Below are 12266 nucleotides of genomic sequence, written 5' to 3' on the forward strand. Positions count from 1 at the left end.
CTAAATACTTTTCGCTGCACAGCTTTTGATAATACACATTTTAAAAACAATCATAATATTAATAATAGTAACAGTAATAATAATAACTAAATTTAGCTGCACGTGACAATTGATCTCACCTCTCAATAACTACGTGACAATATTCCAAAAAAAAATGAAACAAAGCACAGTACGATATTAATTAATGATAAAGATGTACCTCAACAAACTATACAACTTCATTAAGATTCACCATTATTTGTTAAATTTATTTTTCTCTTTAAATATATATTTATTTATGTCCATATATTACTCTATTTTTTATCTAATTACGCATATGCGTAAAAATCTTACAGACGTACACACTCAAAGTGAAATCTTAATAAATTATCGGCAGTAAACACAGCTTTACTCCGGATTACTCAACTCTAAGACTAAAATAATTGAATAACTTTTAAAAAAAATTAAAAAAAAACTTCACTCAATTCTTTCACTACTCAATACTAACTTTACTCAGTACTAACTGTATTTAAATTAATAATATCTCGACTCAATAGTATATTTTATAATACTCAATATAATACACTCAATATTTTTTTATTAAATAATATTTTATTCGGCAAAAACAAAACTACTCAAAATTTTTCAGCTCTGTGCAATCTGTACTCCAATAAAATAATTTAATAAATTAAAAAAAAAATTTTTTACTATACATAGATATATAATTGAGTAAAGTTGACATTGAATAAAGTTTTTAAAACAATAGAATTTTATTTTTTAAGAATAAAATTATTGAGTAAAGTTTTTTTTTTTTTTTATTTATTTAAAATAAACATATGGTAGAAGTATTTGAATTAATTTATAAAAAATTATAATATTATAACCATATTTTTGTTGAGTTTTAAAAAATTTTTATTAAAACAAATCGAGTTTGTAATGGTTTATTAATATAAATTCATTTCTATCGTTTATTTGAACAATAAATTGCCATAAACGGTACTTCTAGCCTATTAATTAAATAAAAAAAAATTGAATGAGATTTTTAAAAATGCGTCAACACTTCTAATATACTATTGAGTCGAAATATCATTGAATACAGTTAGTACTAAGTACTCAAGTTAACGTTGAGTAAAGTTAGTATCGAATAGTGAAAAAATTGAGTAAAGTTTTTTTTTTTTTTTAAAGTTATTCAATTATTGTAGTGAAGTACAGTATGTCTTAAAGTTAAATAATCCGGAGTAAAGATGTGTTACTGCCAAATTATCACCATAGTTATTTTCATCAATTAAAATTTATCAACACAAGTGATATTTGTTATTTTTTTTTTTTTTTTTTTTTTTTTTTTTTTTTTAAATTATTTTTAACTTCTACATGCTCGCAATGAGGCCTGTTTATAACTCACGTTTTAAAATGTACAGTAATGATCCTTGCTAATAATAAAATATTAAATATTAAGTACGCTGTATATAATATTAAATAAAAAAAAAAAATTGGAGCTCGAGGACTTGTTACTTTAAAAAGTTAATTGTAAATATACAAAAGCAATTCTATATAAGTAGTAATAAATTATAAATAAATAAATAATAATCCTACGGCTAATTGTAAGATAATTGTAAATAAAATAATTACAGTATTGATATGAAAAAATGAGTACTACGTTATTTATTAAATAAATTTTTTTTTATGTAGAATGTTATACTATTTAACATAGAGGCAAACAAGGTCGCGTTTATAAATTTAGTCTCATTCAATAAGTAAGTGAACGGCTGTACCTCTGTGCATTTTTATTTATTTTTTCAAAATAATCTTCTGTGATTTTTTTTTCTTTTTTTTTTTTTTTTTTGTTATTTAATGTTATATTTTTTTTTTTAACTATCAATGGTCTCTTTAGTAAGCAGGTGCTTGGAACTCGCCCATACCTCGCTGCTGCTGTTGCTGCTGCTGTTGAGGATACCCGGGCTCTTGGTAAGCCGCATCCGTCGCGTCGGGATAACTCGTGTATCCAGCACCGCCGACTGGATCCGCTTCGTAGCTCGGTGCAAATGCTGCGTCTGTTCCCTGTTTAAATCGCTGGAATGCAAACCAAGCACTTCCTGCCTGCAAAATAACAATACTCATCGTAATTATTAAATTATCTGTTATCGTTTGTTATTAATTATTTAATAATGTATAATTACTTATATAATAATAATAAGTTTTCTATTTTTTTGTTCTTACCCATGTGAAAATCGAGAAGAATGAAAATGCAATAGCTGCTTGTAAATTATTAACTCCGTAACCATCTTTTGGTGTTTCAGACTTGTTCCAGGCGTTCGTCAGATAGCAAAATCCAACAAAGTATAAAAATGCCCAAAATCCAGAAAATCTGTCAATTTTTAATTATTAAAATTTTAGAAGTTTAGATTTATAAATTTATTTTTTTATACATAAATTTAATTATTTACTTATATAGTGATATCTAATAAAATTATTTATAATCTTACATATTTTTTTATTGATTTTTGTTATGGAAATAAGAAATTATATTTTTGTTAATTTTCTTTAATAGTATTTAAAAAAGTGAAAAAAATTTTAATGATTTTTAAAGATAAATTTTTGTGTTGAAATATTAATATATAGAGTTCAATTATTATTATTATTAATAGCAACTTTGCAGTCACTATGTGACTGCCGTGACTTGTGAATTATAAATAAATAAAATTTTGCTTTGTTAAATTGCACTGTACTTTTTTAACTATTGACGTTTTTAAAGATATAAGCTCATCCCGATGTTACACTCATCAAGAGCTTTCATTTGAGTACCTACATGCATTTTTGATATATTTTTCATACATTCATATATATAAATATATGAAAAATTGATGTGGGTACTCAAATGAAAGGTCTTGATGAGTATAATGTCGAGGTGAGCTTATATCTTTAAAAATTTCAATAGTTCATAAGATATAAGGTAATTTCTTAATTAATGACATTTTTAAAGATATAAGCTCATCCCGATGATACACTCATCAAGAGCTCTCATTTGAGTACTTACATGCATTTTTGATATATTTTTCATACATACATATATATAAATATATGAAAAATTGATGTGGGTACTCAAATGAAAAGTCTTGATGAGTGTAACATCGGGATGAGCTTATATCTTTAAAAATGTCAATAATTCACAAGATATTCATTAAATTGCACTGTACTATCTTAATTATTGACGTTTTTAAAGTTATAAGCTCATCTCGATGTTACACTCATCAAGAGCTTTCATTTGAGTACCCACATCAATTTTTCATATATATATATATATATATATATATATATATATATATATATATATATATATATATATATATATGCATATATAATATATATAAATATATGAAAAATTGATGTGGGTACTCAAATGAAAGGTCTTGATGAGTGTAACGTCGGGATGAGCTTATATCTTTAAAAATGTCAAGAGTTCACAAAATACAAGGTCATTTGTTAATTATGTATCTGGAGATAGATCATTTTCGAATGCAGCCTAAATACTTATCATTAAATGAAAAATTATTTAATTAAAGTATTTTGATTAATATTAATGCTCAGTAATTATAAAATGAATTTCATAAATATCTAATACAATCTATTATCGCTCGTTCATTGTACTAGCATAGCATTAAATCATTAATCCTTAGAATCTGACAAATGATCATAGTAGGACAATGGATACTACTATAAAAATCACACCAATACATCATTGCCCTATTCCAAAATGTTAACTAATCAATATCGTAGCTTTTACCATATTACAATTCTATACTTACATAAAGAAAAAAAATTTTCCTAAAACGGATGTAGTAGTTTATAAAATTCAATAACTGTAGAAAATAATTTCCGTGTGTATTAATAACTCACCCAAGATCTCCAAGTACATAATGCTTTCTAGTTTTAACAGAAGACATTTGCTCGAACAAATACTCGCCAGCAAGAAAACCAATAGATGCTAAAAATGCAATAACGCCAATGCCAACACCATACTGGCAAGCATTTGTGTCTTTATTATAAAGGCAGTATTCTTTTCCATTGAGATCTTCTCTGTATCCTTTGCTGCTGATACACCCGAAGACAATTATCGAGAAAAGCTGTAAAATATAAAATTTACATTATTGAAAAAATATTTATTTTTTTTTATAATTATTCTTATTTTTTAATGGATATTTAAACAAGAAATTTTACAATAGGTTACTAAACAATTAAAAAATTTTAGGCAGTTCTAAAAAATCTATTAAGTTGAAAATAACTAATGGTTGAAACAAACTACAGAATAAATTGAATTAATTAGTTCTCAAGTTTTAATTGTTTAAATTTGTATGCTAATAATTTTGTCTTCACGGATATAAATTACTATACCAGTCGTATGTACAGATGGAAATCATCTCTATAGGACAGATATTTTTTTTTTTTTTTTTTTTTTTGGAAAATTAAATTTTCTTTCTCTCAAAATACAAAACAGAAATTTAATAAGTATAAAAATTACTTAAAAATATTTTTTAACATGCACAGAAAAAAAAATTTTCTTAAATCAAGTATATAATTTTGAAGAACTTCATATTCTTGATTTGAGTAAAAAAATTCTTAAACTAAGAAATTTAAGTAAATTTTACTTGATTCAAGAATTTTTCATCTTGATTCAAGACAATTACCCTCTTGAAAATTATTTTCTTGGTTCAAGAATTTTCTTCTCGAAGTTAAATTTTTTTTCAGTGTACCAATTCTTAGTGTAATTTGTACTAACTAGCTACGAGCTGTAGATCTAGTTAGTTATAAATATTAAATAATATAATTTTATTATGATTATGACATAGCGTTAAATAAGAACAGTTGGTGTTAACAGATTAGGTTTATAAGATGTAAAAAATTATGGTATGAAAAATACATCTGACTGATATCTGTATTTTCTGAAAATAAATTATTATTATTATTAATTAATATTTTTTATTTTTCTAAAGACTGGTTTTTTAATGCTTTTTATAAATATTTTCTGACGTAATTCATTGAAATTTTCAGATTATTGGCTATTCAGTCTAAAACAACAATTTTTTTCCCTCTAATTTTTCATAATTTTGTTAGCCTGTATTTTCCCTCCAGGCATAAACAATTTATTTTCAATTCATATCTAAATTTGTCATTATCCTGAGAAAAAAAAATACTTTTCTTAAGAAAATTTTCTTGATACAAGAATTTATGTTCTTGAAAATTTTCAAAAATATATATTCTTAGCTCAAGAAATTGTTAAATTGATTGAAATAATTTTTACTTAATTTAAATAAAGCTATTCTTTTGTTTATCTATTTTCCAAAGATAAATATTGATGTTCTTCTCTTCAGAAATTAATAATTAATAATAATAGAATATTTGATCGTCAGCGAGTTTCTTGAGCCAAGAAATTGTTAATTGAGCAAAAGTATTTTTTTTTCTCAGTGTAAAGATAAATTTGATTAGCCAATAATCTTAAAATTTCAATGACTTACGTCAAAAAATATCTATAAATTATTATTGTGGTAAATTTTATTGACAGATAAAGAAAGACACAAAGGATTAAAAAAAAGCAGCTCTGAATTCTGCATTCTTAGTCTCCCACTCTAGAGCATTGATATCGATTTGACAATCGACTGAAACGTGAGGTCATGAGAATTGATAAAAAAATTAATGACCAGGTGATAATAAAATAAATTTATTATTTATTCACCTAAAATAAATAACCCAAAATAAATATTAACAGATAAATAAATGAAGATGGGAAAATGAAAACGTTAACACAGTAAAAATCAATAGAACAACCCCATCGTCAGGGCGGAGGGCAGATGAAAGAGGGTGGGGACCAGAAATATCTTCTCTCTTCATTGAATCAATGTCATCCTCAAACTTTTAAAAACACTGACAAATTAATAGTTTGGTTTTTTAAATTAAACGTACCTGGGCTTACTCTTTATGTCAGGGATAATTATAAATGTTAATTACTCACCAAACATAGTGCTTTTATGATAACTTGAGGCCTTTGTACAAATGCAATTGGGTCGAAGGGTGCACCAGCTTTTCCACCACCGTACGCTCCACCACCGTCCATCTTAGAGCGACTGAGCTGAGCTGAAAATTCAAAGCTCTCGAGGTTAATAAACGCGCACGCGCAAAATTATTATTATCATTATTTTTATTATTATATTTATCAAATTTATATCTCGCGTTTTCTAAGCACTTGCGAATCGCGTCTGCTCGACTCTCATCTACTTTATGCTCCACGTACTCGATGCATATTCCCTGTTCCAGTCATCTAATTTTAATCATATTGAAATTAGAAAATTTTTTTACAGTTTTTGATTTTTTTTGTTAATTAAATCAGAATTTAAAAAATTTTACTTTTAATTTTTTTATGAAAATTTATTTAGCAGATAGTCGATAATTTTTGTAACAAATAAATTGTGACAAAAAAAAATAACATTTGGGAATTTTAAAAAATTAAAAATGCAATTTTTTAAAAATAATTTTTTGGAATAAATTTATTTGTTAAAAAAAATTAAAAAATTGTCAAGTGACAGCTAAATTTAATATCATATTTTTTTTTTTATTTTATAAATGTGTAATTTTTATTTTAGTTTATTAGAAAAATCTAAAAAATTATGACATTGAAATTAACATACTTTACAATTTTTTGATTTTTCTGAAATAAATTATTTTTAAAAAAATTACATTTATAATTTTTTAGATAATTCTTAAGTTAGCCGGCGTTTTTAATGTTCTAATTTTTTTTTAATTTTTATATTAAAATAAAAAAATATTTTTCAAAAATTACACTTAAAATTTTTAATATTTTTTACAACTAAAATTTTGTTTTTTATTTTGTCTGTAATAATTTTTTCAATTACATTAAAATTAGCAGTCACTTGATTATTTAGTTTTTTTTTTTAACAAATAAATTTGCTCTAAAAAATTATTTTAAAAAAATTGCATTTTTTATTTTTTTAAATTTCTACGTCAATTTTTTTTCTCCTTTTTTTTTTTTGCTGGTTTATTAGTTACAAAAATTCTAAAAATGATCAATTATCTGCTAAATTAGTTTTCATATTTTTTCAATAAAAATTTTTTAATAACATTCAAATCAGCTGTCACTTGACAATTTTTTAACTTTATTTAACAAAAAGATTTGTTTCAAAAAATTATATGTAAAAAATTGCATTTTTTATTTTTTTAAATTCCTAGATGTCAATTTTTTTAGCCATAATTTATTTGTTATAAAATTTTTTAAATTACTAAATAGGTGCTACATTAATTTTCATATTTATTAGAGCTTCTAAATAAATTTTTCTTTCTATAATTTATAAATTAAAAAATTTCTGAAAAATAATCAGATGTCTCTCAATTTCAGTACCATAAAAATTGTGCCTGTCAACTTGATTATCTAATTTAAATAAACTGTCATGTCAACCCAAATTATCTTGACAATTCTGACATATAAAATAATTTTCAATAAAAAATTACATTAATCACGACAGTTTTAATGATTAAATTGTCATTGACCGTTACAATAATGCTAATTGATTTTTCCGAGGACTGCCAATAATTTCAAGATTTGACAGCTCGATAACATTTACTAATTTTATTGAAATATTAATAATTATTCCCAACTAAAATCTAAAAAATTTCCTATAATTACCACAATTATTAATTGACAATAAAAAACTATATAAAAATTACTTATATATATCAGAAGAGACTTACGTGCTCTTGAATGTAAACACCGGATGAAATGTCTTTTTTTTCCAACAGTCTTGTTCCTCCCAAATAACTCACCAGCGCCACCTAGTAGCACAAAATCCCAAAAAAAGCTTCTTTAATTCACCGACGTGGCGCTTCAATTATTTCAAATGCAGGATGTTTGCTCTAGCGGTAAAAATCCCAACTAATTTTTGATTCTTGGCAAATTTTGCCTCCAAAATAAAATAACTCACCAACTAACCGGTTAATTATTTTAACAAAACTCTATTTATTAAACTATCTGTCAAAAAATAATTATCTTGACAATTAAAATCATAAAAAAAATTAAATTAAATCTTGAAGAATCCGATTGGTCAGCAAAGAATTAAAAAAAAAAAAAAAAAACAGCTGAGCCAATCAGGGAGTACATACACGAGAAACAGAAGAGAAGAGTGATGAAAAAAAATTAGCGCCATGAAAGTACAGTGATGTGTGTATACATATGATAAAGTGTGAGTGTCGTCCATCTTTTCTTAATTTATATTTTAATTTTATAAGTAGTCAGTTTGAGTTTTGAGTTAAACCGTTGGTTGTTATTCGTAGCTCGTAGTGTGTTTTGTCCTTGTCATTACATTGTTAGTAGCTGAAAGTTGGATCTAATGGCATATATATAAAATATATATTATATATGTGTTCATCTTTATAACTGTCTTTGTTTTAACTTCTCAGGTTTATATACTATACATATATATTTTATATTAAGCTTGGCTGGTTTTAAGTGTGTGGGAGAAAAGGAGAGAAGCCGAACTACAAGCTACAAGTATATATTATACACAAAGAGAATACGCTACAGTTTAACTGGTGAAAGATCTTGGTCGGCATCGGGGTTGGCGCAGGCGAAATACCACTCTCTCGACACCGGTAGAATTAACGAGAAAAAAAAAGTCATTGGAGTAAAAAAATATATTTAATAAGGTATGTTTTAAATATTGCATTGAATTTTTATATAATTAATTAATCATCTGTATCAATATAAATATAGATTATAAAAAAATGAATAAACATTTATTTTATTTTATTTTATTTTAATTAATGTAAAGTATGGTGGAATTTTTTTTTATTTTTGGATTGTAAATGTGGGTTTAAAATAATTATAAAATTAAATTGAAATAAAATAAAATAAAATTAGTAAAAAAAAATTAGAGTATATTATAAAGTAGCCGGACGTGTGTTTGATACTTTCAGACAGAGTAGAGAGAGATAAATAACTGCTGAAACTAGTCTCTTGTTGTGTGTATGAGTGTGTCGGTACACGGTGCGTCTGTAGCGAAAATAAAAAGAAAAAAAAAACTACGAGTACGAACACGGACAGCTACGAAAGAAAGGAGCATATAAAAAAAAAAGAGTAACTCGAAATCAGAAGGCATAAGAAAGTATATAAAGCTATGGCGGCTGTTGACTGTTATCAAAATCAAGTTGAGAATTCTTCGGCAAATCACACTGATAACGATTATAACACACAGGACAATCAAAATCAGCAACAGAGATCCGGAACTATGCAACGAAGCGGTAGTAATAATGGTGGACAGTCAATGGATTCTAAAAATCAGCAACAAGCCACTGCTGGTATACCTGGTATGGACGATGAGCGTAAATTATTTATTGGTGGTCTGTCTCGGCACACTACTGATAAAGAATTACGTGAGCATTTTGGTAAATTTGGAGAAATAGAAAGTATAACTGTTAAAATGGATCAACATACCGGCATTTCACGTGGTTTTGCTTTTATGGTTTTTACTAACCCTAAAACTATTGATAAATTGTTGGCTTCTGGTGAGCATTACATCAATAAACGTAAGGTTAGTTTCTTATTTTATTTTTTTTAATTATTATTAGTAGCCTTGCAGTCACTACGTGACTGCCGGGACTTATAAACTTCAAATAAGTAAAATTTTGCTTTATTAAATAATGACTTTTGTTAAATTGCACTGTACTTTTTTAACTATTGACGTTTTTTAAGAAATAAGCTCATCCCGATGTTACAGTCAGCAAGAGCTTTCATTTGAGTACCCACATGCATTTTTATATATTTTTCATATATACATATATATATATAATATATAAATATATGAAAAATTGATGTGGGTACTCTAATGAAAGGTCTCGATGAGCGTAATCTCAAGGTGAGCTTATATCTTTAAAAATGTCAATAATTCATAAGATATTTGTTAAATTGCACTGTACTCTCTTAATTATTGACGTTTTTCAAGATATAAGCTCATCCTGATGTTACACTCATCAAGAGCTTTCATTTGAGTACTCACATGCATTTTTGATATATACATATATAAATATATGAAAAATTTATGGGGGGTACTCAAATGAAAGTGTCTTGATGAGTGTAATATCGGGGTGAGCTTATATCTATAAAAATATCATTAGTTAATAAGATATCTATATCAGTTCTTAATTATTGACATTTTTAAGGATATAAGCTCATCTCGACGTTATATTCAACAAGAGCTTTCATTTGAGTACCCACATGCATTTTTATATATTTTTCATATATACATATATATAAATATATAAAATATATGAAAAAATGATGTGGGTACTCAAATGAAAGGTCTCGGTGAGTGTAACATCGGGGTGAGCTTATATCGTTAAAAATATCATTAGTTAACAAGATATCTATATCAGTTCTTAATTATTGACATTTTTAAAGATATAAGCTCATCCCAATGTTACACTCATCAACAGCTTTCATTTGAGTATCCACATGCATTTTTATATATTTTTCATATATGCATATATATAAATATATAAAATATATGAAAAAATGATGTGGGTACTCAAATGAAAGGTCTTGATGAATGTAATCTCGGGGTGAGCTTATATCTTTAAAAATGTCAATAATTCACAAGATATTCGTTAAATTGCACGGTATATTCTTAACTATTGATCTTTTTAAAGATATAAGCTCATCTTGATGTTACACTCATCAAGAGCTTTCATTTGAGTACCCACATGCATTTTGATATATTTTTCATTTATACATATATATAAATATATGAAAAATTGATGTGGGTACTCAAATGAAAGGTCTCGATGAGTGCAACATCGGGATGAGCTTATATCTTTAAAAATATCAATAGTTCACGAGATACAAAGCCATTTCTTAATTATGTATCTAAAGATAGAGATTTTTCGAATGCAGCCTAAATACTTATCATTAAATTTCGCTAAAAAAACCGATTTTATTATATAACTATCCTGACTACAAAATTTTTCTTATTCTTTTAATAATATAGATTATTTTTTTTTCTAATAATTTAAAATTAGTAACATAAATTTTTGTGAATAATTAACAGGTGGACCCCAAACGTGTGAGCAAAAAAGCACAGCACGGAAAAGTATTTGTTGGAGGACTGACACCAGACATGACCGATGACGACATAAAAGCGTACTTCAGTCAATTTGGGACGGTAGTTGAGTTACAAGCACCCTTTGACAAGACAAAGAACCAGCGCAAGGGCTTCTGTTTCATCACCTTCGACTCCAAGGACGTCGTCTACAAGCTGCTGAAAGCGCCCAAGCAGACGATAAACGGTAAGGAGGTTGATGTTAAAAAAGTTAAAGTAAACCCGGAGGTCAATCGCCAAGGATTCTGGAACTTCGGGTACGGGTACGGCTACGGAGGTGGCTACAATTACATGCCCGAGTACACCAACGGGTATCACGGAGGTTACGACGAAAATTACAGCAATTACGACTCTTACCCGGGGTACGAAAGCTTCGACAACCACGCGAGTTATACCGCAGCTGTCAACAAGCCACGAGGCAACGCCCAGGGTCCTAGACAGTTCCAGAGACATCAGCCTTACTAATTACTCGATATTTTTTATTATTAATCATTAAAGATTTAATTATAATCACCAGTTGGATTTATGTTCATGATGACTCACAGAGTGCAATCATCTATCAATGACTTTGGGAAATTTTTTCATCATCTCAAATGTTGCTATCTAAACATTTTCTACTATTCAAGTTTAATTGATCACCTGGCAGGTATGTCATCCAGGTTTTAATTAATCTAATGGTTAATAAGTTAACCAATTTTTTTTTTTTTTCGAATTATGGTAGATATATTATTCAATTAATTAGGCTCTAAATATATGATATTAATATGTGGAGTCTGTGTGTGTAACACTTTTTACTCATTACTTAATCATGTCTATTTTTCTTTATAATTATGATAAATATTTTTCTTTTTTTGAAATTATTATGTAGTTTATTATAATAACAAATATATGTAATTAAGCAACAATTATGTAATTAAAATTTTAATATTTATTTGAGTAAAATTTTATCTATAATTTTTTTTTTTGCAGAAAAAATTATTTTTTTTTTTTTAATGATTTATTTTTTTTTTTGATAAATATTTTTTGAGATTTAAATAATTTGATAAAAGAGTGTAATAAATTACTCAAATAAATAATGTTATATTTTAATTATATAATAATTATATTTATAGGAAACCATTTATAATTATTTAG

The 12266-nt window shown here is 26.2% G+C and overlaps 2 protein-coding genes across 3 annotated transcripts; one reads left to right on the forward strand and one right to left on the reverse strand.

Annotated features, from left to right (window-relative positions):
- Positions 1-1331: 1331 nt before the first annotated feature.
- On the reverse strand, positions 1332-7870 carry LOC123268563 (synaptogyrin). The gene is made up of 5 exons (XM_044733743.1): positions 7735-7870; positions 5984-6105; positions 3874-4100; positions 2197-2344; positions 1332-2076 (listed from the first exon to the last, which is right to left on the reverse strand). The coding sequence occupies exons 2-5, from the start codon at positions 6083-6085 to the stop codon at positions 1867-1869; spliced, it is 687 nt and encodes a 228-aa protein (XP_044589678.1). The 5' UTR covers positions 6086-6105; positions 7735-7870; the 3' UTR covers positions 1332-1866.
- Positions 7871-8463: 593 nt separating this feature from the next.
- On the forward strand, positions 8464-11935 carry LOC123268562 (RNA-binding protein squid-like). 2 transcript variants are annotated; one of them, XM_044733742.1, is made up of 3 exons: positions 8464-8685; positions 9234-9569; positions 11082-11935. In XM_044733742.1, exons 2-3 carry the CDS (start codon positions 9267-9269, stop codon positions 11595-11597), a joined length of 819 nt encoding a protein of 272 aa, XP_044589677.1. In that variant the 5' UTR covers positions 8464-8685; positions 9234-9266; the 3' UTR covers positions 11598-11935. The 2 variants fall into 2 exon arrangements, with proteins under 2 accessions (XP_044589677.1, XP_044589676.1); XM_044733741.1 differs by having other exon boundaries at positions 8466-8685; positions 8956-9569; positions 11082-11932.
- The last annotated feature ends 331 nt before the right edge of the window (positions 11936-12266 follow it).

The sequence above is a fragment of the Cotesia glomerata genome, linkage group LG7 (genome assembly GCF_020080835.1).
Source record: "Cotesia glomerata isolate CgM1 linkage group LG7, MPM_Cglom_v2.3, whole genome shotgun sequence".
Taxonomy (NCBI): domain Eukaryota; kingdom Metazoa; phylum Arthropoda; class Insecta; order Hymenoptera; family Braconidae; genus Cotesia; species Cotesia glomerata.